General features: G+C 44.8%; 3 protein-coding genes across 3 annotated transcripts; all 3 read right to left on the bottom strand.

The window, feature by feature from the left end:
• Positions 1–10946, bottom strand: LOC112142011 (ubiquitin-protein ligase E3A; the record flags this gene model as incomplete). Its single annotated transcript, XM_024265246.2, is given in 11 exon segments — positions 1–229; positions 1742–1885; positions 2455–2528; positions 2600–2755; positions 3383–3547; positions 4692–4897; positions 5219–5363; positions 5434–6686; positions 6758–7062; positions 9715–9759; positions 10564–10946. Coding segments are annotated over 11 exon segments (2691 nt in total). The 5' UTR covers positions 10641–10946.
• A 1967-nt stretch (positions 10947–12913) lies between these two features.
• Positions 12914–16438, bottom strand: ccdc14 (coiled-coil domain containing 14). The gene is made up of 11 exons (XM_024265215.2): positions 16235–16438; positions 16066–16109; positions 15930–15993; positions 15794–15866; positions 15544–15690; positions 15349–15426; positions 14396–14755; positions 14182–14274; positions 13691–13834; positions 13432–13534; positions 12914–13362 (listed from the first exon to the last, which is right to left on the bottom strand). Exons 1-11 carry the CDS (start codon positions 16256–16258, stop codon positions 13011–13013), a joined length of 1482 nt encoding a protein of 493 aa, XP_024120983.1. The 5' UTR covers positions 16259–16438; the 3' UTR covers positions 12914–13010.
• Positions 16439–18077: 1639 nt separating this feature from the next.
• On the bottom strand, positions 18078–25643 carry ddx4 (DEAD (Asp-Glu-Ala-Asp) box polypeptide 4). The gene is made up of 20 exons (XM_024265248.2): positions 25493–25643; positions 23725–23759; positions 23609–23651; positions 23484–23531; positions 23300–23362; positions 22906–22950; positions 22803–22835; positions 22696–22743; positions 22602–22631; positions 22494–22529; positions 22379–22426; positions 22159–22301; positions 20092–20399; positions 19890–20019; positions 19656–19822; positions 19442–19587; positions 19277–19376; positions 18943–19213; positions 18423–18530; positions 18078–18352 (listed from the first exon to the last, which is right to left on the bottom strand). Exons 2-20 carry the CDS (start codon positions 23743–23745, stop codon positions 18260–18262), a joined length of 1881 nt encoding a protein of 626 aa, XP_024121016.1. The 5' UTR covers positions 23746–23759; positions 25493–25643; the 3' UTR covers positions 18078–18259.
• Positions 25644–26432: the final 789 nt, after the last annotated feature.

Genomic DNA, 26432 nt, shown 5'->3' with positions numbered 1-26432 from the left:
GGGGGGGACTACAGGAGCGCACGATTACAACCAAACGTCCCTCGGCCGACTGTCACATTTTCCGTCTGATAAAGGGGGCTGGGGGTGTCCGTGTGGAGCGGTGGGGGCTCAGAGCATGCCAAACCCTTTGGCGTAGGTGATGGCTTTCAGCAGTCTCTCTCGCAGCTTGTCCTTGTTGTTGTACTCGGGCAGCAGCAGCACGTTGAAGCAGGTGTGGGACGTGGGTAACCTGCGGGGACAACAGCGGGGGAGGGGCGGAGTCAAAGCTGCACAGACGGTTCCCACAGAAAGGTTTCTAATGACCCTTGGAGGTATTCAGCTTTATCAGCCTTTTTAACGTTTTACTGACAACATTGGGTGTTATTGTTAATACGCTAGTGTTACTAGCATTGAGAGCTAGCGTAGTTTTAGTAATAGTAAAGTTTGCTTTAGCATCAGTCTGTTTTTTAAATGTTGCTAACAGGGCTAGGTTGGTTTGTAAATAGGCTAACGCAGCTAATGTGTAGCTTTGTCAAACTGTTTTTCCTGTTTTACTAATATTAGAAGCGAGCATAGTTACAGTAACATTTGGTTTAGTGTTTTCTGTCTGTTTTTTAAATGTTGCTAACAAGGCTAAGTTTCTTTGTAAATACGCTAACGCAGCTAATGTGTAGCAATAAAAAACTGTTTTTCTTTCTTTTTTCATGCTACAAACATTAGGAGCTAGCATAGTTACAGTGATGTTTGGTTTAGCGTTATTTTTCTGTTTTTTAAAATGTTGCTAACAAGCTAGGTTAGTTTGTAAATACGCTAATGCAGCTAATGTGTAGCTTTGTCAAACAGTTTTTCCTGTTTTACTAATATTAGAAGCTAGCATAGTTACAGTAACATTTGGTTTAGCGTTATCAGTCTGTTTTTTAAATGTTCCTAACAAGGCTAAGTTTCTTTGTAAATACGCTAACACAGCTAATGTGTAGCAATAAAAAACTGTTTTTCTTTCTTTTTTTCATTTTACTAACATTAGGGGCTAGCGAAGTTACAGAGACATTTGCTTTAGTGTTATGAGTCTGTTTTTTTTTTTAAGTTGCTAATAAGGCTAGGTTAATTTGTGCTAATGTGTAGCAATGTCAAACTGTGTTTTTCTTTTCGTTTATCACATTATGAATATTAGGAGCTAGCGTAGTTACAGGGACATTTGTTTTAGCGTTCTCAGTCTGTTTTTTTTTTATGTTGCTAACATGGTTAATAAGGCTAACGTGGCTAAAGCGTAGCAATATCAGACTGTGTTTTCGTACATGTTGCTGACGAGGTTTGGAACAAGCGTAACACAGCAACATTTATTGTGGTGGTATTTGGATATGAAGCCTCTCTAGAAAAGGCAGTTTTGCAGATCTAAACTCCACCTGGAATGCAGGAACTTTCCAGGTGAAGTTTTACTTCCACTTGGAGCCACTAGGGTGACCTCAGTGACCTTCACCTTGACGACCTCCATTTTTGCAGACTTTATTCCTAAAACCTCAAAAATTAAAGCGCCTGCAGACAAACCTCTTTTTTTATTTTCAAGATAAATGTAAACATTTTTCTCCAACTTTATTTACCAAACAAAGTCCCTGTACGCGTAAACAACCAGCTGGTGTGAGTGTCATGATGAGGGCTGCAGAGGTCGTTTTGGGATTGTCACAGAGTAACTGGGTCATGTGACTTCCTCTCGTTGGTGACCTAACAGGTTGGATGGCTCAGGTGGTGCAGTGGGCGTGCTCACCTGTCGGTGTCGGGGCCGTTCTTGGCGATGATCATCTTGAGCTTGCCCAGCCCCCCCACGGGGGCTCTGTCGGTGCCGGTGGTGAACTGCAGAAAGAGGCGCTTCTGCTCCTCCCCGAACGAGTGCAGCGTCTCCCAGAACTCCCTGCGGGACACAGGTCCGGCGCCGTCACCACACAATGGGAACACATGGCGTCGGGGCGGAGCGTTCACCCCCACACGGGGACGTCGTGGGACTGAGTCTACGCCAAGAACTAGGACTGGGTATCGGCAGTACTGTCCAGAATCAACTCGATTCAATTCAATTAGAGTTTACACTTTTGTTTAGAAATACATTAATAATCCATTTATGTTTCAATATATTCATATCAGGAGGGCGTTTCAGTTTGGCCACTAAGTGGCGATCGCGCTACAGCGTTACACCTTATACCAGAAGAAGAAGAAAGAATAAGCAACAACTGCTGCATTAGACAACAAATGGTAACTATAAAAAAGGAGTTTGGAAAATTCCCGCCTGTGAGTTTATGAAGATGTTCATTTAGTTCACTTCAGACAGAGCGTTAGCATTAGCACTAGCCGTCCTATGGGAATTCCCATTACACGTTAGCATCAAGCTAGCAGACTTTAGCTTAATGCGTTCGATCGATCTGTACTTTTATGGACTGATTATTGATCTATCGATTCGTCTAAAAACTCTTCCAAAGAGTCTCTTACTTGATGATTCGGGAGTCTCGGTTGTACCCGCCGTCGTACTCGGTCGTCTCCTCCAGCGCTTGGAAGTCCAGGTTCTGCGGTGGAGAACAGATGTTAGCACAGCAGCAGCGGCGCCCCGGAATCGATCAGCAGCAGCTGGTCTCACCCTGCTGCCACAGATCAGCAGCTCGATCTCCTCCGGCCTGAACAGGTACTTGAGCGGCGACTCGTTGGTGACCATGTGGAAGCCTCTCCTGAAGGCCTTGAACTGCTTCTCCACGCTCTTGTTCAGGATGTAGTCGGAGTACTGCGCCACAAACTCCTGCGGGGACAAGACGGCGGGACGGTCATGCACAGACCTCTGCTCAGAACCGAGCCAGAAACCTTTGGATCTATGGTGAAGGTTCTGATGGAACCACGTGGAGCTAATCTGGTTTGATCTGGTTTCAGGCTTGAATGGACAACAGAGGGGGGTTTCTAGATGGTTCAGTCCATCTTTTTCTTTCATATTGAACATTTTTATATCTCCTGATGGTTCCGTCTCTTCCGGACTGATGGGACAGAACCAGAAGAAGGCTCTGAAACGTGTCCTTGAAAGCGTTTCTTATCACTAAATTTGCCCTCAGATCGACGTCGACCAAACGGCCGACCTCTTCTTCCTCAGAGACCTTCAGGCTCCACCTTTTCCGCTGTCGTGACTCACAAACCACAGTCATCTCTGCGTTTGGAAGCCACACTCCTCACTTTCACCGTCTGACCTCCAGCAGCTGCAGTGCTGACTCAGCATGCAGCCACTGAAACGTGAGTCTGGCTCCACCTTGTGGCCAAAAGTCACATCTGTTCAGATCTGATCTCTTTAGCATCAGGAGGAAGCTGCTTTAAGGTTAACCTCATTCTGATGCTTTTCCAGTTCAGACCGAAGCTCAGCGGATAGGCCCCGCCCCCTTACCCGTCTGTTCTCGTTGGTGACGGGGATCTTGTCCCCGTTTTCCCTCAGGTCGTACATGAGCGGGTTTCCGAACAGGTCGGTGTGGGAGATCTGGAAGGTGATCATCATGTCGTCCTCCACGCTGCCCTCGTACTCCAGCAGCTCCTTCAGGCTCTGGTTCAAGACCTGCAGACACAGACGTGCAGCGTTCAGCCGCTGATGCACAGCAGTGTCTTCAGGAGGCTGCTGCAGTGAAGTTACTACCAAAACACTGTATACATATGTATGTATACATATTAGGAGTGTCGGATTTTTTGCTCTGAAAGACCTAAAATCCTAAATCTGTTCAAATAATGATGACCGTCATAAAACTGTTTGAGGATGAATTCTGTTTGTGTTCACTGATGTCGACAGATACGCTCTATCAAAATGACGAGTTATAAACAAGACAGATTTATTGTGAAGACGTGTTTTCTGTGTTACTAACGATATCTGGAGGTAGTATACTCACAGTAGCATTTGATTTACCTTCATCTGCCTTTTATTTAACGTGTTACTGACAACAGTGGGTGTTATTGTGAACATGCTAATGCGGCTAATGTGTAGCAATAGCAGACTTATTATTTTACGCGTCAGTGACATGAGGAGCTAGCGTAGCTACAGTGATGTTTATTTTAGCCTTAACAGTCTGGTTTTTAAGCATTGCTAACATGGTCGGATGTCAAAAGGGTAACACGGCTTCAGTGTAACTATCAGATTGTTCTTTCGTACGAGTTACTGGCACCTGCGTCTTAGTTGTTCCTACGGTGAGGACCACGACCTACGGGGAGACCTTGTTCCACCACTGCAGTCCTCCGCTGTGGATCCGCCTCCTGGAGAACCTCAGAGGTTTTAAGAAGAGGCTCAAGAACCACCTTTTAATCTGGCTTATTCTTTATCTTTTGATTTATTTTTACCGTCTGGAAACATATATTTTTTAATTAATTTGAGGTTTGTTTAGTGTTACTAACAAGTTTGTTTTTTTTGTGAATTTGCTAACACGACTGTTGGAGTTATCAAAGTCTCTGTGATGTCTGTTTTACCGGTATTAGTATGTTTTTCATGTGAGTTACAGACACGCTAACGCTTCTAAAACAGCTAGCATGTAGAGAATCTTGAATAAGTTCTGAGTCAATGTGAACACAATCAATAAACTGACTTATCTTGAAATATCACGCCTGATAGTTCGGTATCATGTATTCTAGACGACTGCTGGTACTTCCAACGGTACACATCCAGGAGCTCCAAACAATCCAACCTGAGGAGGAAACCAAAGCGCTGCGTGTCTCACCGGGTTGGCGTCCGCCAGGTCCCTGAAGGTGCCCTTCTTGCCCATCAGCTTCCTGTAGACCACCATGGGGAAGTGCACGTCCAGGATGCAGTTGTTGTAGATGGCCAGCCCCAGGACGATGCCGATCAGCGTGTACTGGCCCTCGTTCTCGAACGACGAGGGGTTGAACCAGAACAGCTTGGTGTACTCGTCGTACGTGAACATGCCTGCAGCCACAGAACACCCTCGACTGAGACCAAAGCGGACCAGAACCACAAATGTTTCTAAAACTCAGCTGGACAGACAAAACCTCGACGTTTGTACCAAATGTTCTCTAACCTGAACTTTAGAAACTAGGATTATTATTTTGAAAATAACAGGAAACGGCACGACTACATCAACCCAAACCAGAACTGTAAAGAATCAAACTGGGGCGGTCGGTGATTTCAACGACACTTCTAACAACCTCCACCCTTTAACTCGACCGGGTCTATCCAGTCCTACCAGAACCATCTGACACTCGAGCAGCGGCGGACGGCGTCTCGTACCGATATCGGGGTTGAAGATCTCCTCCACCACCAGCTGAAAGAACTCTTTGGAAACGCCTCCTTCATCGACGCCCTGCTCCCCTTCAAACTCCACGTACAGCTGCTTCTTCAAGTCGGCAGGATTCTCCATGGCGATCATTTCCAGCTGCGGGACAGAGCAAAGGTCAGACGGGGGAGGGGCGGCAGAGGCGCGGGGGAGGGGCGGGTCCACATACCCTGACCAGCGCGTCGTCGATGATGTGGTCTCGCCGCACCTTCAGCCTCAGGTAGGGGTTGAGCTGCTGGCCCTGCACCAGGCTGTAGAGCACGGTGATCCGCCGCTCGCTGTACATGCGGATGCGGTTGTCGTAGTACAGGCCCAGGTTCTTGGTGACAGCGTTCAGGACGAACGGGCAGGTCATGAAGGAGAACTTGTTCTCCGTCTCCACCTTGAAGAAGGTGTAGTCCTTGTCCATCTCCAGCACCTCGTTGAGCGGCTCGTTGACGAACTCCTCGAAGGGGATGAGCGGCCGCCGGCAGTCGTTGGTGCGGACCCCCAGCTCCGTCTCCAGCGGGTCCACGCGGGGGCCCTTCTTGTTGCGCCGCTCCTCGCCCAGCAGCTCCTGCAGCGTGAGCTCGCTGGACTCGGGGATGGGCTCCTCGTCCTCCTCCTCGTTGTGCTCCACGTCCAGGTCGCCGCCCAGCACGTTTGCATAGTAGACTATCTTCAAGCACTTGGTGGCCGCCACGACGGCGTCGTCGTCGTTCACCAGGTTCCGGCTGTTGAACTCGTTGCTGATCACCTTGTAGGTGATGAGCTGCTGGAAGGTCTCCATCATGCGGCGGATCTGCTCGGCGCTGTAGTGCGACCAGAGGCGGGCCAGCTTGGCCTGGGCGGCCAGCGGCAGCTTGCTCATGGCCTTGCAGAACTGCGGCAGCGCGATCTCCAGGTACTCCGGACTGTGGAGGTTGCTGTTCTCCATCACTATGACAAACAGGTTCAGATAGTTCGGGTCCCGCGAGTACACGTTGTGGTACGTCAGGTCGCACTCCACGTTGGGCGAAAGGTAAACCAGTGCATTGAGGAAGGCGGCCTCGATCTTCTCGTTGGACAGCAGGCGCTCGTAGACGCGCCGCACCGCTTCAATGTCCACCGAGACCTCGTCCGGCGCCAGCTTCTGGACGTCGTTGTCCCCCGAGGAACCCTCGCCCGGCCTCGTCGACGAGGACGAGGTCGGGGAGTCCTCCTCCATGGCGGTGGCGGAGCACGCCGCCGCCTCCTTCTCGTCCTCGTCCTTGTCCTCGTCCTTGCCCTGGAGGGACTTCAGCTCCTCCTTGGTGTGCGGCTTGGACCTCCGGAAGCTCTGCACCAGCCCCTCGGCGCTGGAGAAGACCCGGCCGATAACCCGGATCAGCGGGGAGTAGTCTTCCTTCTCCCCGCAGATGTCCAAGATCTCGTACACCTTCTCCTCCGTCAGGTGAGTCACATCTGCGCGGGAGCAGAGAGGGTCAAACCAGAACCTTCTTCCTTCATCCGCCTCAGCAGAATCCCAAACTCACCTTTAAAGTTGTCCCGTAGCGCGTGCGCCTCCTTGTGGTTGGCCTGCTGCTCGCTGGAGGCGGAGTTGCTGTGCGTGCTGCTCTCCAGGTATGTGGAGGCGGTGCCTTTCTTGGAAGGGTGTGGGTCGCAGAGCTTGGCGTTGACCTTGTAGAGCTCCAGCGCCTTGACGGCCGCCGCATTGTTGTCCATGCGCGTGAATCCCGCCGACGAGGCGCACCAGGAGTTGGAGCAGCACTCATTCCCACAGCCTTCCGTTAACTGGTGGTAGTAGCGCTCTATTAGATGTTTGGCGGCCGCTCGCTTCCTGCGATCAGAGGATAAGAGTTAACAACAAGCCATCAGTCTACTGGATGACGACGATGGAGCACGTGGAACCGGATAGTTTCACGACATCAACAATCAGAATTTTTAACGTTAGCTTCTCTTGATTGAACATACAGATACAAGATTCTTGTAGTTCTGAAGCAACACCATCCAAACAGAGTTTTTCTCGTTTATGGCAGAAGTTAGGTTCCAAAAATAACCTGTGATAGGTGAAATCTGCAGACGTTTCAGGCCAGGGGTCACTAACTGGCGGATGGTGGTCCAGACCCAGATGTAGGGTCATGCAGACCCAGAGTCTGGGTTAGGATCCTAATCCAATAGATGTAAAGCACACATCTTAACCATCGTTACCTTTAACTAACTAAAAACTACATATATAGCATTACCTGCAATAATGCTAGCGTGAATGAAATTAATCGTCAACTATTTTGACAGTCGATTAGTCGACTATTCGTGGTAGCTCTACAGGAGACAGCGCGGTGGAGATTGATTGACAAGGTCAACAGCCAATCAGGATGCAGACCACAATGCACTGGGAAAGATTTATGTATTTTTAAAAGTCTGCAAAATCTAAATTAACCCCAGAACACTTCCACTATAAAAAGCTACACCATCCCTTTTGTGTATTAATTTTTACCTAATTTAATATATCCAATAAAAATATCTGTCAAAAAAAATAACCAGTTAAAATTAGAGTAGCTTTATTTTATTTTCAACTGTGACTTATGTAACAAAATAGAAAAAAAAAAAATCAAGTCACGATTGTCATTAACAGCTGTTGAGTTCCATGATTCTGTGACTTAAGCACATTTGGATATCAATGACAATCATTTCCTATGTTCCTTTTAACACATTAGAAAGAGATGAGTTTAATTTATGTTCTCACTGGACTCAAGCGCCTCTTCCAATCAAGTCTACGTAAATGTGCATCAGCTTCTGCGTTCAAAACTCTCCTGTTCAGGTGTCACTTTGCTAGTTTTTAAGTCTGTTTTTAGGCTCTACGTACAAACGAAAAGCTAAACCAGTTGACCAATCAGGGACTTGATAGTGTTGTTTCTATGGCGTCCTTATGAAAAAACACACAAGTACCAACTGTTTGAAAATGGATCATGAAGGAGAAATGAGTAACTGTGTGAATTCTAAGACCCCATGTCTTTCAAACCTTTTCCCAACTGTGAGTATCGAGTCCGGTGTGAACACCGTATCATGAAAGCGCGCCCCAGAATGCCACATTCTTCAACGTGCCAGATGTGTAACGTGGCTTAAGGAGAACATTTTTGGTGAAAACTATCGTTAATCCCAGCACGACTCCAAATTAGCAGAAGAAACAATCGTGAAAAGTTCTGCTTTGTTTGGAAGTCCAGACGAGTCCTCAAGGCAAACAAGCTGATTGGAGGGTTGGTGGTTGAATTTCTGGACACTTTACAGAACTATAAATCTTTCTCCTCCATTTAAACACAATTGTACTTTCTGAGAACGTGACGGGACAGAACTGGAACTGAAATAGCTTTGAAAAATGCTTCACTACCGACTTTATTCACAGACAGGAAATGCAGAAGTAAAATAAATATGAACCGAACGCAGCTTTCTGTTTTAAAAACACTATGAATCAGCAACTAAGGAAACTCTTGGCTCAGTGATGTAACGTGTCTATTGTTCCATTTCTCTTCTATTGTTGATAAGAGTTTCTAACCGACGAGTAACAAGTATCCAAGTACTTGGATTTTCGTGATCTGCTCCAGAACATTCGAGTATGAATGTTCACGACTTCACAGATTTCTGATTCAAATATAGTAGAGAGTAGTAAATAACCATGTGGTAAAATTTCTGTTCCTCTGAAATACTGAATAATGTTGGATTTTCATTTATGAACTAAAACAAAGCCGAATGAGCCGTATTACTAACACAGGAAGTAACCAAATCTTCAAAATAAAGTGTCAGTGAAGCTTTTCTGGTTTCAAAGTAAAACTAGCGAGAACTTCTTTTTCTTTTCAAAAATGAGACTGAAGTTCTGCTTAATGACATCAATTATTTAAAAAAAAATACAAATGAAAATGATCTTCAACATCAGAGCTTTAGCTCCAGAGTTTAGATTGTTTTGGTTAAGATAACTCTTCAATAATTGATGTAATTGACGTAAAAAAATGTTTTTCTCCTCAGAAACTTGAAACTGTTGTGCACCATAAAAAATGTTGTGATTATTGAGTTATCTGTAACTTAAAACAGTCCGAAAAGTACGCTTTTTTTTAAAGAATAACTGAAAGTAAACCCTTTTGTCGTATATCGCGATATAAAATAATTTACATCTTGATATACATTTTTCTCCATATCGCCCAGCATCAGTCGACCCCTGACCCTGAATGCCTCATAAATGGCTCTGGGACTCCAGCACGGATCGGCTGGAACCGGCGGTCCCAGCAGCCCAAAGGAAACCGACTCACGGGTCAAAGGTGGTTCCGGTACGATGCTTGATTTCCTGACGCTATCAGCAATGGATCGTTTATATCTGGTCAAAGTACGAGATGTAATAAATAAAAGCATTTGTCCTGAAACCGGAGGACTGATGATGGCAGGTAGAAACGGACCGAGACAGGAGGGACGACCACACAGTTCTGGGTTTTTGTTGACTTACATTCGGCTTGCTTCTGGGTTTTCTACGTCAGGCTCCTCGTGTTCTCTGAAGGAACGACAAAAAGAAAGAAGAGCTCACACACAAACTCATGAACGCCGTGTTTACATGCATCCCAACACAGAGAAATCCCCCAAAAATGTAAAATTATACACCGAATCCCGTCAGCACTGATGGATCGTCATTGTTCTGACATCTCTGTTCTCCTGGACAAACGTCAGCATCATTGGAGTTTGGTGCTGGTCCAGATTAGGATGATTCTGAATCAGGATCTGTGGATGTTAGTGTTCACACTGTGGCAGCTCCAGGTTAGAGGTGACACCTGCTGCAGGTAGAACCCCCTCAGTGTCAGCAGGTCCAGAGCGAACATCCCAGAAGAACCGGGACTCCTTCCAGCCGCTGGTGGAGATGTTCCCCTTTAAAGGACACAGTCTGCGGGCTGCAGACAGCAGCAGCTGGCGCAGGAGCTGCACGGATTCAGGTGCAGAACCCACCGCAGGAAGACTGGGTCCGGATTTCAGGCTGAAACCGAGCCCGGCGGTCCGGTTTTAGGGGGACTTTCAGCGGGAAAGCGTCACAGACTGCTGCAGGTTTCTGGCGTGACTGAGCAGGCTAACGTAGCAAACATTAGCAGGCCCGCCGGTCGTTTTTTAGTTTCATTTCACGCGCTTCTTCTTTTAAAACGTCGTATTAAAAGTGTTTAACATCAAATAAAATAATTTCAAATCTGCTGAAAGTGTTGTCTAAATATTTTCACTGAAAACGCGGAGCTCCCGCGCGGCTAACAGCGGGGAGCTAGCTACGCTCCCGACGTGCCCGGCATCCCCGACTCTTTCCTGCCGGCGTGCCCACCTGTCAGCTCCGCTCTCCGGGCTGGTCTGGGCCTGTGGTGCCGCACACTCACAGTCCTCCTTCTCGTCGGGATTCATACGAGGCTTTCTCCCCGGCTGTGGCTCTGCGGCTGCGGGTGGCTTCCCTCGGTCCTCTGCGGTCGGTGAGCGCCCTCAACAGCACGGAGGTTCCGGGAGCAGCGCGGGAGCGGTCCAAGCGGGTCCAGAACCGAGCTCGATTCACGGCCTTCTTCCTGCAGGTTCGGTCCTCCTCCGGAGAGCTGCAGCCATGTTGACTCTGCCGTCAGCCAGCATCCCACAATGCTCCGCGGCGCTGCCTGAGCGCGTGCCGGCCTGGATCCGCTCTGAGCGGGAACGGGACTCGAACAGGAAAACCAGAAAAGTGGAGTTCACGTTAATCAAATACAATTAAACAAAAGTACGTTATTTACTCATCTAATGCAATAAATACAACTTTATCTGTTGGCTTCCATGACATTAATTCTGTCACATCATTTAAGGTTTTAAATGTACATATTTTTTTAATTACTGAATTTAAGTTATTTTATATGGAGCCCCAAAGAGACATCGCACTTACTATCTGGTGCGCACCAGATACTAACTGAAAATAATAATAAGTAAATATATATAAATTTAAAAAGAAATTTAAAAAAATTCTAAAATTTGAAGTGAAATTGTTGTTGTTGTTGTTGAAGTAGAGTAATGAAGTAAAAATATAATTTTTCCTGATTACCCATTTGGGCGCACCAGATGGCTAGTAACTGGTGCGCACTAGTTGCTGTATGTTGAGAGCCAGTCAGTAACCAGAATTTCTTTTAAGTTATTTTTACTTTAGTTTTTAGAAAATATTTTTTGTACTTTATTTTAAAAATAATATTTTTTTTAACTTCAATTTTTAGATTTTTGCTAAAGCTTAATCATAAAGGTGAAAAAATAAGCAGCAGTTCAAGCTGGAAAAAATTGAAGTAAAAGCAAATGAAGTAAAAAACATGTTTATCTCTATATATAGTCTCTATATATAGATTTATGTAGATCTATCTCTCCAGACAGACAGTAACAGAAACTAAATCTAAAAATTGAAGTAAAAAATTCTTAATATTATTATTATTATATTTTAAGCTGCAGTTGAATTTTTTTTTTCTAAAAATTAAAGTAAAAATACATATTTTTCTGGTTATTAACTTCTGCATACATCAAAGAATAACTGGCGTTTATAAGGTGCTATATTTAAGGTGAGCACCAGTTAGTAACCAGAATCTTTGTTAGTTTTTACTTACATTTTTAGCAAACTTTTTTTTCTACTTCAATTTAAAAATATACTTTTACTTCAAATTTTGGATAAAAAAAACAAAGAAAAAACAAGCAGCAATCCTGGCTGTAAAATGAAAGTAAAAAATAAATAAACAAACATTGAAGTAAAAAAATATTTATGTGTATATAGATGTATAGATCTATCTGGTCCACACCAGATAGTAGCTGAAAAATGTCTAAAAACTTAAGTATTTTTTTTATGAAGTAAAAAAAAGTTTCTAAAAATTTTAGTAGAACAATAAAAAAATTCTGTTACTAATTTACGTGCACCAGATAGTAACTGGTGCCCCCTAGTTGCTATATGGTGAGCATCAGTTAGCAACCAATTTTTTTTTTTTCCATTTTTACTCTGAAATAGATGAAAGTTCAGGACAAAAACGCTGGCATTGGATTAATATTCTACCCACTGATCGAGTCACGTCACGTGCCCAAAGATGAGTTTCTGATTGGCAGATGCGACGTGTCGACCTGTCAAACTTCATATATTTACATTTTGGCCGTGCCACTCCATTCAAGCTGCTAGCAGACCTTTACGCCACGCCCGTCGCTCATATCGCGCTGTGGGACTTCAGATCACCTCAACTTGCGTCTGTACCACTGAGTTAACAGTGAAACTAGCTTCCTCTGCTGTGCCAACTGTGTTCAGTGTTCCAGTCAAATAGTCCAAATGTTCTGTATCACTGTGCTGGTTTCTTCAAAACTAACTTTTGCTTCATCATCTGGACAACAATCTGTCTGAACTGATGCTTATTTAACCCAAAGTGATGATCAGCATTTATTTATTTTATATCGATTTCCTGCTCCAGTCAAGGTCAGCGTTAGCTTAGATGTGTGTCGTCATGTTGCTGCACCACGTACCAAATACTCCACTTTTTGTTAAAAAGCCATGTAAACCAAAAACAATAGAACTAAAAGTCATTTGTTCTGTAAGTGGGATAACGCCCTCTGAAGTCTGCATTATCAGAAGCTAATGCACGACGTGGAAGCCTGAACCAGGTTTTGTTTGTACACAGCCACACTGGAGCCAAAGAGTTTGCAGATTTCTGAGACTGTAGGATAGATAAAACTTTATTTAAAATCAAAAGTTTGATGTTAAAGGAGGTCTGGACCTCCACGGTTCTGGGCCGACCCGCCGGCTCAACACCTCCTCAGATCCAGCTGGAAAGTTCTCTGCAGGCTGGCTATGCTGGCGTCCAGAGCCGCCAGGCCGTCCCTGAACGCCGCCTCGTCTCTGGTGTCAAAGGTGGAGCTGGACCTGGCGCTCCAGGTGGACCACAGGGAGGCGGAGTCACAGAGAGACGGGGAGCGGGCGCGCCGTGCACAGGCCTGCAGGTGCGGGTTCTCTCTGTCGCTTTGGGGGAACGCGTCTCCAGGGGGAGGTGACCTCCGCTCCTGCACGTGCTCAGTGGGCGTCGGCTCCGCCTGGCTCAGAGAGCGGAGGAAGCCTTTGATCCGGTCGGTGGGAGTGTCCGCGGCGCTCTGAAGGAGGCTGAAACAGCAGAAGACCGATGAAGCACCAGCTTCCACCACCAAAGTCCTCCACTGAAGGAAACCAAACCTCTGCAGCTTCTCCATCTCCTCCAGACGAAGCTGGGCGAGCGACGCCAGCTCACGGTTCACTCGCTCGCCGTCCAGCAGCTGCTGTTTGTGGAAGTCTAAGTCTGCATCAACAGAGAGAAGGGGAGCGCTCACAATCCAGGTTGATTTGTGGTTACTAATGTCCTCTAGACACCGAACTAATAAAGGTTTGTTCAAATAACAAGGTTTCTGCAGAACCCGTCGACTCTGAAGCTCTAAAACAAATGAGGCAGAAGAACCTGTCTTCAGGAGAGCGTTTTCTGCCTGCACGTCCTTCAGCTGGCTCTGTGTGTCCTGCAGCGCTCTCCGTAGTTCACCCAGGTCCTCCTGCAGCTGCTGCAGTCGGGCCTGAGCGCTCTCCAGCTCCCCCTGCAGGCCCAGAACTGACAGAGCACACGAGCAACGTTGACCAGATTCATTTACAAATGAAAAAATACATTCTTAAAGAAAAAACACTAGAATGGAAAAAAAACTTAACTTGAGTTCCAATATTGACTGAATTATGGTAACACTGTTTCACCCCCTGACTCAGGAGGGTCAAACTCAATCGATCAAGAAGCCAAAATCCAAAACACACTTTATGTCGCGTGTCAAACAGGATAAACATTTATTGAACACTCTACAAGTACAATTTTAAAACTTTAACTTTTTTTAACACAACTATGAACTAGATATATAGCATTATTATACACATGTGCTGTAACACCACAATCAGACATCATCAACGTACCTTCTGCTCTCTCAGCTGACGGGCTGGAAGGTTCAAGTCTGACCTGTGGAGGAGACGAGCTCTGCTCCAGACTGACATGCTCTGCTAACCTGTCTGTATATAAACACACGCGTGAAGTTACAATGATACAGCTTAAGGATGACAGTCAGAGCTAGCTAACGTGCTGCTAACAGTAGCTGTGTCGTCCCCACCGTCCACCTTCCTTCCAGCTTACCTTGTTCTGCAGTGGTGGCCTTCAGCTCCTCCAGGAGTCTGTGGACAGTCGTCCTGCTGCATGAGGCCGCCTCCTGCTCCTCCACAGATCTGGGAGGGTCTGCAGCAGAGCTGTGGGGGCCGGGGTCTCGGACCGGGACACAGTCCTGCTCAGCGCCCTCTAACTCAGGAGGAACTGAAACGACCTGCTGTGAGGATCTGAGGGAGGCCGTGATGGTCGGAGGCTCTGGAGGTAAAGGAGACCTCACAGCTCGTCTCTGGAGTGGGCGGGGCCTGAGCCCGGACTGTGCACCAGCAGCACAGGTCTGCGTCGCTGTTGGAGTGGAGCTGACTCGTCCATGAAGACCTGAGCTGCTGAGACCTGCAGGTCAATACCCACGATTGATCATTTAGCAGAAAGAGTTCCTGAAAACTGATCAATGAGGATCATCCAGAGGTGGGCTCATGCGGAGACCTCAAGACACGCTAAAGGAACGCCCACGACATGCTAAGATCACGCTCACAACGCGCTAAGATCACGCTCAAGACACGCTAAGATCACGCTCACAACGCGCTAAGATCACGCTCAAGACACGCTAAGATCACGCTCACGACACGCTAAGATCACGCTCACGACACGCTAAGATCACGCTCACGACACGCTAAGATCACGCTCACGACACGCTAAGATCACACTCACGACATGCTAAGAGCACAAAAATGAGTCGAACAGTTAAATATTTGAGTTTCTAATTTGTAATTATTTCTAATCTCGATATTCTTTAAAGAACTGAATCGTGTATTTTAACTGTCTGTGTTCACATTTGCATTTACTAAAACATCTGTTACTCATTGTCTTTGGAGGATGGTTGAGATGATTGATTCCTGCAGTTCAAACAGAGATGTCGGTGACTAAAGTGGATGAAGTTGCTGTGCCGGTGTCCCTCCATCACTCCCAGGTGTTCTGCAGCTCACCTGTCTTTGTGGTCGGTCTCTTTGAGGAGCTCTTTCCCTGCGAGGTGTTCACTCTGGATCTAGCAGCTCCAGCTTTCACTGTTCAGACAAGAAGAACAGCAATCAAACTGGATCTTTTATTTTGAAGGGTTGACCAGGAAAAGAATTGGTGGTCAGTGTGGAGGGCAGGAACTGAACCCGGTTCAGGTTCCTCACCTGTGTGAGAACCAGGTCTGGAGTGGTTGAAGGACCGTGTGGTTCTTCCAGGACTCTGACCCGGTTTTCCAGGAAGCTTCTTCTTCCCAGCAGGAGTTCTCCTCCTGGTTGCTGCTTCTGATGGTGTTCTTTGAGGAGACGAGATCCCTGCAGCAGACAAACCGTTACTGGACCACGGTACCGTTCTGGTGGTGGAGTGTCTGCTCTGACCGTGGGTTCAAATCCACCGTAGGGTTGTGAACATCCTGACCTGCAGCGTCCGCCTGAAGGATGTGGTCCAGGAGGACGGCGCAGCGATCCAGACCTCTGTGGAGCGTGGACACCTGAGAGCAGCGGACAGGTGTGAGCAGTGGACCGGAACCGGGACGTCCCGGCTGGTTCCTCACCTGTTCCTCCGAGTCTGTGGAGTAGAGTGAGAAGGCGGCGTCCGGCGGACCTGCTGGAGTCTGTCTGGAGGAGGAAACGCACAGACTTCACCTGAGATCCTCTCCAGACAAGTTCTGGTTGAAGAACTAAACTCACCTGTTCACTTTGAGGGTGCCTGCCAGCCTCCCTGACGTCACTTCCTGTTAGTCACAACAACAGGACACAAAAACGTTCAACAAAAACTTTATGTATTGTTCCCAGCTGGTCACTATAAAACTGTGTGATTCACGCTTATCAGACTGGTGATGACGTCACTTCCCCCTACCTGACGTTTAAGTTTTGGGTTCATGACTTTCGCGGCGTTTCAAATAAAAAGAAACAAAAAAGGAGAAAAACGTTCGTGACGTCAACCTGTTCGACGTTACTTCACCGGCGCGGTACCTGACGGCGTTCACCGAACGTTTGGACCACGGAGAGCCGAACAGGAGCGCAGTGCGCGACCGTTACGGAGCGTTTCAAATCCAGGACAACAACCAATCAGCGCGCGCCGCGTTCAAGGACAGCTCGGATTTTTTTATTAAAGAGTTTCAGTGAGTCCAGATAATGGTTTGAACAAACTTTTAAATCCTCTAAAATGTTCATATTTTTTAATTTAGCAAGTCAGATAATTATATTTACACATTCTTTAGTTATTTCTTTCTTTAGTTATTTCCATAATAATAATAATTTAAAAAATGAAATAATAAAATAATAGTAATAACAATAATAAATAGTTTAGTAGTTGCTTAAGTTTTTTTATTGATCACATATTATCTTTGATATGGAATCTTAAAAGTTATTTAGATAAATAGAGGTAATAGTGAATTTTTTTTATTTAAAAAAACTAGGGAACTTTAAATATACTCCAAAAACAGAATCCAAAGAAACAAAAGACCCCTGTTTCAAGAAAAATGTTGTCTCACTAAAAAAAATAATTATTCATTTATTAATTAATAAAAATAAAATAAAAATTCAATTCCAAAATAAATGTATTCATGAAACTAAGTCCTTTAAATTCATGTTTGACCACCAAGTGGTCAGTCATAAAGTTGGTTTTCATGAATTCACAAATGTGTGGCTTAAAAATGAAATACATTCAAATTTGTGGATATTAAAAGAGGAACATTATCATAATCAGAGGTCATTTCATGTTTGAATCATGCAGAGTAAAAACAAATGTAAAATGGAGATGTTCTTCTGTTTTTGGGACAAAACCTTGGCATCCTTTGGATAAAGATCTTAAAATAGTTATTAGTAAATGTAAAAAATGGTTCAATACAAGTGAAATTTATTTTATATTAGTAAATATGTACGTATTTACGTTTGTGTACTAGTATGTACGTATATTTGGTTAAAAATATTTTTCTTATTATATTTTTCCACTTAAGTTTGTTTTTCTGTGTCGTTTCCTTTGGATGGGCTTTGATATTCATGATGCTTCAGCTCATCCTTTCTGGTTAATGTTGTGCATGTTGGGAAATGTTACATTTCTACAAAAAAACAAATAAAACTTCATCTGAGTTTGAGAAAACACGTCTTAGTCACTAGATCTTGTTTTCAAATTTTCTAATCCCTAGGGCATTTCTTTTTCCTTATTTGATTCATTTGTCTCTGCCTGTTGATTCAGTAAACATTGTATTTTACATGAATTCAACCATGTTTTTTCTAATCTAAATATTGCTGCGCACTGACAGTCTTAATGATGCAGGTTTGGAGTAAATCTCATCCAGTTCTAGAAAACCAGATCAGAACCAGTTCAGGAGGCAAAAGCAGAAATGTTCTAGCAAAATAAAACTACACACACCAGCTAGAGATGGCTAATAAAGAAAAACGGATCAAACTTAAGCTTGAAAAAGACTAGATGTAGTAACACAGGCTAAAATAAAACAAATAGAAAGTATTAGACTGTACTTTTGATGTACAAAACAGAATTCCAACTTAAGGAAATGAATGAAGCACAAATAATATTCAAGTTGTTTTCACTTTTTAAAGAATAAAACAGGAAATACCAGAAGAAAAATAAAATAATTATTTTAAAGTCTCAAACTTCAAGCATCATTTATGGACGTCTGGAATGAAATCATTTTTTTTTTTTGCTGTCAGGTTAAATTGAACACAAAGAGACGTTCGTAGGTTGAAAACTTTTATTTATCAAGAACAGATCTAGAAAAAGAGAACAAAAAACAGTTTTCTCTGTGGTGTCTGGAAGAAGTTGGGCTCTTTCTCCTGGACTTGAAACCTCCCGGTTTCTACTTTAACTAAAGTAAACACAGTAAATATTTGAACACTTGTTTTCTTCTGTGGAGGGCGTCTACTCCCAGTCCTCGTCATCTGCTGCAGCAGCAGCAGGGGGCGCTGCAGCCGGAGTCGTCGCGCTGCTGCTCCTGTCCTGGAAGGAATCTCCCTAGAAGAAGAGAACAGGATGAAGAACCAAGACCAGGAGGAGGTGGTAGCGGACGAGCAGAGCTGCACACCTTCCTGGAGTCTGTGGAGGCGAACGTCCTCCCTGAGGGGTTGTAGGAGGAGGAGCCGTGAGCGCTGAAGGCCGACTCCTCCAGCCATGAGGGCACCTCCTGCTGAGCCTGCAGGAACAAACAAGAACCTCACAGATGTTCATCTCCTAAAAGTACAGCTCCTGTTTATCTCCATAGCAACCATTGGATTTTTTGGTCGTCTGGTGATGACGAACAAATATATGTAACTTTTAGAACGATCGGAGAAAGTACATTTTTGGATTTCCTTAGCAACGGGTTTTTTTTATTTTAACCACGCCCACATTCCTAATATAGTCATAATGTTTAGCCCTACCAATAACATTAGTGGAACTGATGCACCAGAAAAAAGTTATGATTTATTTTCCTGTGAGGAGATTATGGGAAAGCCCCGCCCACCAGCTCACAGAACCTGGTTGCTATGGGCAACAAGAAAACTCAGACTCCAACAATGCAATCTGAACAGATCCAAAAGCGGACCCTGAACGCATCGCGTCCTCACCTTGGACAGGACGCCGACCAGCGATCGGGCCAGCTGGCTGTCCACGTCGGGGTCGTAGAAGGACACGGCCCGGCCCACGTTGCCGCAGCGACCGGTCCTCCCGATGCGGTGGACGTAGTCGTCGATGTTGTTGGGCAGGTCATAGTTCACCACGTGCTGCACGTCCGGGATGTCCAGGCCGCGGGACGCCACCGACGTGGCCACGAGGACGGGACACTTCCCCGAGCGGAAATCCGCCAGCGCCTTCTCCCGCTCGCGCTGCTCCCGGTCGCTGTGGAGACGGTGACATCATCAGCACCAGCACTGTCCGTGGCGGCGGACGGCGTGGACGTACCCGTGGATGCTGGTGGTCGGGAGCTTCTCCTGGCACAGACAGGCGGCGATGAAGTCGGCCTGCCTCTTGGTCTCCACGAACACCATGGTGCGCTCCGACCCTGAGGAGATGCCACCATGACCCTCCGCTCTCCAGGAGCTCCGCCCCCCGCGAGCCGGGACTCACCTGTAGTCCTGAGGAGGTCCAGGAGCTTATCCCGCTTGTTGAACTTCGTGACCTGAATGAAGGTCTGCTCCACGTCGGCACAGGCTCCGCCCACTACTCCCACAGCCACAAACAGGTAGTCCACCTTCAGGAAGTCAGCCGCCAACCTGGAAGACATTCACGTTACAGCGGCGGAGAACTTCCCCCTGGAGGTGCTCAGGTGGGCGTGGCCGACCTCTGGATGTCCTCGGGGAAGGTGGCGCTGAACATCAGAGTCTGCCGCTCCTCTTTGGGCGGCATGCCCGGGGAGGCCACCAGGCGGCGCATGTCCGGCTCGAAGCCCATGTCCAGCATGCGGTCGGCTTCGTCCAGCACCAGGTGGCGAACTTTACTCATGCCCACCTGGAGGAGCGGAGCGTTATGGGGCGGAGCCTCTAGAGCCAGACCGTCAGGCGGACGCGGCGCTCACCTTTCCTCTGCCGATCATGTCCAGCAGACGACCCGGAGTCCCGCACAGAACGTTGCAGCCCTTCTGGATCTCCCTCATCTGGTAGCCGGTGTTCACGCCCCCGTAGACCACCACAGGCCGCACGCACGTCCTGTGAGGACGCCGCACGCGTCAGCGCCAGCACAGCTGCAGATTGACCCCGCCTCCTGACGGCCCCACTCACCCAAAGGCGAACTTCCGCGCCTCCTGGAAGATCTGGTTGATGAGCTCCCTGGTGGGGGCCACGATCACGGCCTCGGGCTCCTGGATCTCGCTGAAGCGGCTGGCCGCCACGCCGTCCGCCATCAGCTGCTGCAGGATGGGCAGCAGGAACGCCGCCGTTTTCCCGGAGCCGGTCTGAGCGCACGCCATCAGGTCTCTGCCAGCTGAGATGATGGGGAGGCCGTACTTCTGGACGGGCGTGGGCTTGACGTAGCCGGACCGGCTGATGTTGTTCTTCAACGACTCGCACAGCTTGGCCTCCTCAAAGGTCTGGAAGGAGAACCCAAGAACCCGTTAAGAACCCTGATGACCACGGATCAGGAAAACTCCAGATCCTGAAGCGACTTCCCTACATCTGATTGAGGACTTCTACATCAGAGAAGTGAGCTGGAGTCTCTGAACACGATTGGTCGACTTTGACTCCCGATTAACTTAACCTGAATCCAGAACAGAAACCGTTCGATTCAGGATCAGCATCTGCTGACATAAACCGAATCATCTGAAACGTTCTCTCCTTCTAGACATCAAATCTGTAATCCACAGGGATTAAGGAGACTCCAGTCTAAACTAAAACTTCAATCACTTTCCCTCTGAAAATGTGAGTTCATTTGGACATTTCCAATGAAAAGTCAACGTCACCGCACGTTTACGGCTTCCAAAACTCACGTATCGCTAGGGAACTTTTTGGTCGTTTTTGGCCTCCACGAGCAAAAACGTGTCGTCTTTCAACACCAAGGGTGTCAAAGGTTTTCAGGGTATGAAGATAAACCAAAAACACTGGTAAACGGAGCTCTTTGTTAAAAAGAAAAAAAAAGTATAATTTACAAGTTTTTCTCTCAAAAAACTACAACTTTTAATCTAGTAAAATTACAAATTTTTTCTCGTTATTATACGGCTTTTATGATGTCAATTCACTATTTTTTCTCATAAATTTACGTTTAATGTAGCAAATCTACAAGTGTTTTCTTGAGAATTTATTACTAATTCTTGTACATTTATGACTTTTAGTCTCGTAAATCTATTAGATTTAATCTTGTAAATTTCAGAGTTTTTCCTCGTAAATGTTCAATTTTAAATCTTGTAAATTTACAAGATTAGAAGTCGTAAATGTATGAGGAAAAAAAGTCAAATTTGGCACAGGACCCATTTAGCAGTTACAACTTTTCTTCTCATAAATTTACGAGATTTAAAGTGGTAATCATAAATCATTTATTTTGTTTATATAGTGACTAATACTCTTTCATACTATATCTATGCAAAAAACTCAATAGCTTTTATTTTGAAAATGAGAACCTTCACTGATGCTTTACTTTGAAGTGCGTTTCCTTCCTGTGACAGGATTTTTGCTTTTGTTTACGTACTTAAAATCCAACATAATTTTTGCATTTTAGAGCAATAAGTTAGTTTTTACTCTATTAGATTGATCATTAATCTCACGCGTCACAAATATTTGTATTTTTGGAAGCAGATCGCAAAATATCAGAGTATTTGGAGACTCAAAGAATGAAATATTTCACCACACATGGATTATTTGAAACTTGTGTTTATCCAAGTGGCCCCGACTACGTCCCTCACAGGCAGACTGTCACAATTACTCATGATTACGTCACCATTAAAGCGGTCAACTAGTTTAATAGTCGATGTTCGTTTTTATCTCAAAGTAGGTTGTGACTGAGTTTAACACTGAATCTTCATCTAGCTAAACCTACATTAGTGCAAACTTACTACTACTTACGTTGACGGCTGTAAATGTTAGTGATGAATTATTTCACTGAGGGATGAAACGTGATCCTGGTTTGATTCATTAAAGGTTTAATAAACTAATGTTCTTTATTTTAATTAGTTTATAGCTTCAACACTTCAAGTTTAAAGCTAGTGATGTTTAATGATGTTCGTCTACGAACCATCTGCTTAGTCGACTCATTGAGAAAAATAATCCAGTTTGAAAATTGAAGGTCAAAAATACATTTTGGGTTTGTGTCCGTCTTCCTTATATCGGAATAGAGCTGTGACTGAGGAAGGACCTCACCAGGATGGCCGGGGGCAGGTTGGTCCCGCTGACGTCCACCAGGATGTCGTCGTACTTGTCAAAGTTGATGCCCATCTTGTACTGGGAGAAGATGGAGTCCTCGTCTTCTGGCAGGCTGGGGGGGATGTAGGTCACTTTGGGTCCTGGAGGGGGTCAGAGGAGACTCTGCAGCTCCAGAACTGAAACCAGACTCAAAAACGGTCTACGGGTTCAAGCTTACGTTCTCCATCGGCGCCGTCTTTGTTCTCGGCTCCTCCGCTGTCTCCAGCTTTCACACAAACACGGAGGTCAGAGATCAGAGGTCACAGAAAGGTCAGAGAGCTGAGAGCAGTCACCTGCAGTCAAGATGTCTTCGTCTCTTCCTCGATAACCTGCAGTCAAACACAAACATCAGTCAGGGTCTTGAGGAGAACCTCTGGAGGTCTCCGACGGTCTCCTCGTACCTCCTCCACCTCGTCCTCGCTGCTCTCCACCTGTCAGAGAAGAACCGTTGATGCAGAGGAACATTTGATGATGAAGCTCACAGAAAGACCATACCTGATCTGAAGCCGCCTCCTCTTCCTCCTCGGCCTCTACCTCTGAACCCTGAGGGACACAAGAGTTCAGGAACCTCAAAGAACCCTCACCTTTCAGAGCCTCCTCACCGTTCTCCGAGTCTCCTCGGTCTCCATCGTCTCCTGCGTTCAGAGATCTGCGTCAGAGCCGCAAACGTTTGGACGGCGAGAAAACACGATCGGCTTCTCTTACCATTGAGCTCGTCCTGATCCGACCGCCTGAAGCCTCTGCCGCGCCCTGACCAGCACCAAAACAAAACTTTATTGACACAGAGTCTGGACGAGAAGCTACACGTCAGCTCTAAGCTTCAACAAACCAGAAGGTTTCTGAGGTCTGGAGAGGACCACCAGAACCTCTAGAACTCCTCAGGAGTGTTCTAAAACCCCACAGAGGATGAGGTCTGTCGGCATGACGACCGTTAACTCAAGAACTAAAGCTCCTCCCTGCAAACTATAGAAGTAGCAGGAATTCTGGAGAATCAGGTTCTGCTCGAGTTTTTAACCCTGAAAGTTTCATTTATTGACAGGATGAAGAACCTCCATCAGCTTCATATGAAGAGCTGAGATCTGACAAACATTCACAGCACCTCCTCGGCCTCCTCTCCCGAAGCCTCCTCGCCCTCGGCTGGACTGGTTCCAAGTGTCTCCGTCTGAAACAGAAGCAGAGACGTCAGAACCAGCCTGTCCTCTCCCTGAGAGTGAATTCATTTCAGGCAAATCTTCAGACTACCGTGTTGTAAAAACGTAAAAGTACAGCCAGCATGAACTCACTTTTTCCCGAATCGCCAGCGTCTCCGTTCCAGAAGTTTCTCTGTGGAGCTAACACAACACTCGCGTTACCACACAGACGTACAACCTGCAGATACACAACCTCACACCCGCATGGACCCGGGTACCTTCGTTAGTGCTGCTGGCGGGGGTGAAGGAAGGCGTGGTTCCCTGTGAACCAGTCAGAGTCAGGCTGGAGGTCCACAGCAAAAACACATGGATGAACCAATGAGAACTGTCCTACCTCTTCCTCCCAGTCGTCCATTTTATCCGTCTGATCTGAGGACACAAGAAGAGGCTCAGAAGAGCGGGAACAACGGAAAATCAGGTCTAGATCGGACCCAACATAACGAGTTGCAACAGTTCGTTCGTACCAGAGCGTTCAATATTTTTGTAATATTAATCATTTTCCTATTTCACTATTATATATATTTTATTTTTTATTTATTTCAGCAAACTGATTTTTTTTTATCTAGGAGTTATGAAGCTTTATTTTAAAATTGAGAACCTCTCAGCACTTTACTTTGAAGTTCGATTACGTCCTGCTAGTCGTCCATAATTCAACTATCAAGAACCTAAAAGGTTCTACCCTTTAATGACTGTTGTCTCAGATATGCGACAAACCAAATTAGCAATAAAATTACCTAAATGTAGCGTTTACTTAAAAGCAAAAACTTAAGTGAATATCGTTTTCCAAAGCTAGGAATAAATTCAGGCGTTAAAGAGTTTAAATATTTATAGAAATTATCTAAACTTGACTGAAAATGACTTCAGTCAGCTGAACTTTAGACTGAAAAGTTTGTTTTATTTATTTATTGTAAATATTTTTTCACTTTTTATGTAAAGTAAAAAGGATTTTAAGAAAACTACAGATTTACCTCACATCTTACTCTAGATGTAGGTTTTTGAGCTTCATTTAATTCTTTAAAGGGGAGAATTTTTTTCTATGTTTTAACATACTAGATTTTTCCAGTAATTCTGGATATTCATCCGTTTTAGGAGACTAGTCTAAATTTTGTTGCTTTAATGTTTATTTTTTAATCATTTGGCTTTTTTTTCTTCCTTAAATCAAGATGAAAAAATTTGAAATTGATTGCTATATTAGTTAATAACTTCACTGTATTGTAAACTACAATAATTTATTTTTAAAACAATCAACAGAACCTGGGTTTATAGAAGATTTCAGCTTTAAAAGTCAACTTTGTTAATCAATTACATTTTAGGAGACTTATTAAGTACCACAAGTTCACTATAAACACTTTATAAATATAACTGTATTCACTTATTTTGTTTATGAAGATGATTTAATTGTACATTTGTACACAATTTGACAGAATTAAATTCCTATTCACAAAGGGGAATATAGGGCGTCCGCCATTTTGTAGTGCTGTCCGAGTCTGCAATTCAAAATTAGTCTCTGCGAAACTAGTGTGAATCGAAGTTTACTATATGTACATTTTGTTAAAAATAAGCTTTTAAGTTATCATCGTATTAATTAAAAAAAAATAAAATGTTCATTTTTAATAGCGTTATCCTTCGGAAATGGATGACGTCATATACACCGTAGCGGGAAAGAGTACGAAATGCGTTAAAAAATCAGAACACTAGATAATCCCGCACTAGAACCAACGTGTATATTTAAACAAATACACAATACACAAAAATACGCACTCATCCACTTTGTAAGCTAGCTAAGTTTTTCGCACATGCGCAGAACGGTGGTCCACGCAGCTCCCGCCGACGCTGCAAAGCTTGCGCGAGGCCGCAAACGACGACGCCAACTTTATAATTTAAGCAAAATAACCAACTAAATTATCAAACCGAGCCAACTAAAACAAGATAAACGCTGAAAATGTTAAGTTTATATACATTTTAATTAAGTTAACTTCGCCGCGCATCTGTCGAGCGATTTTTTGTCTCAATAAAGTTTTTTCAAACTAACGGGGAATACAGTTAGTTTTTTCTTCAATGGTATTAAAGACATATTTACAACAACATAAAAAAAAACATACCGACTATTCAACAATTTATTTGTTCTTGCGGGCCTTCCAAGCGCGTGGCTCCTCGTGCTGCTGCTAGCTTCAGACTGAATTTGCACGCGGCACGAGCCTGCGCAAAGCGGATTTGCTGATTGTCAGGTTGCCAGATTTGGTATTTTCCCGCTCGGAAACAGTACACGAAACAAAGCGAAAAGACCTCAAATTTCTGGAAAATGTTCACAAAATTACATTTCCCGTTGTCCAAATCCACAAAGAAATACGTTTATTTTAAAATAACATATTTTTATGTATGGCGTGTCAAACAAGTCGACGTTTTTGTCAAACAAGTCGACATACGTTTTAGCTTTTTCTCGAGGACGAGGCTTGATCAAACATGGCCGAAGGTTAACGCGAACACGGCAGAATATCTCGTCTAAAATCAAAAGAAAGTCGAAAGTGATAAATTAAACAATGAAAAACGGGGTTAACTTCTGATTTGGTCGAAAATATAGTGTAGAAAGCTTGACATTTAGACTATACGCTAAACACAGTGTGAAACATTTGTTTCACATTGAACTGCAAACCCTTTTTAACGAGGTAATATAGACATTCACTGAATTTTATTCAGCTCAGTTTATTTATAGAACTCCAAATCACAAATTAGGCTTTTTGAGGCACAATACAAAGGTTAGAATGATAAAAATAGGATTGTTTACTCTTTTTTTGCGTCCCACACCACCGCGTTTTCTTGGCCTTCCCAATGCCATAGCCATCACAAGATTTTCTTTTTTATTTTGCTTGTTGTATTACTTTTGCAACATTTCCTGTCCCTGATAAGTGTCACCACAAGACTGGTTTCCTGTGGTTTTGGGTTCTACATCATTGGTTCCAAACACATACCTTGTTTTGGAACCACAAAATCCAACAAACCAAAAATAAATCACTGTTTGGATGGTATAAAGATACTGGTATA

The sequence above is a fragment of the Oryzias melastigma genome, linkage group LG2 (genome assembly GCF_002922805.2).
Source record: "Oryzias melastigma strain HK-1 linkage group LG2, ASM292280v2, whole genome shotgun sequence".
NCBI lineage: Eukaryota > Metazoa > Chordata > Actinopteri > Beloniformes > Adrianichthyidae > Oryzias > Oryzias melastigma.
Note: the sequence above shows the minus strand (reverse complement) of the source record. Positions and strands in the feature narration are given on the sequence as shown.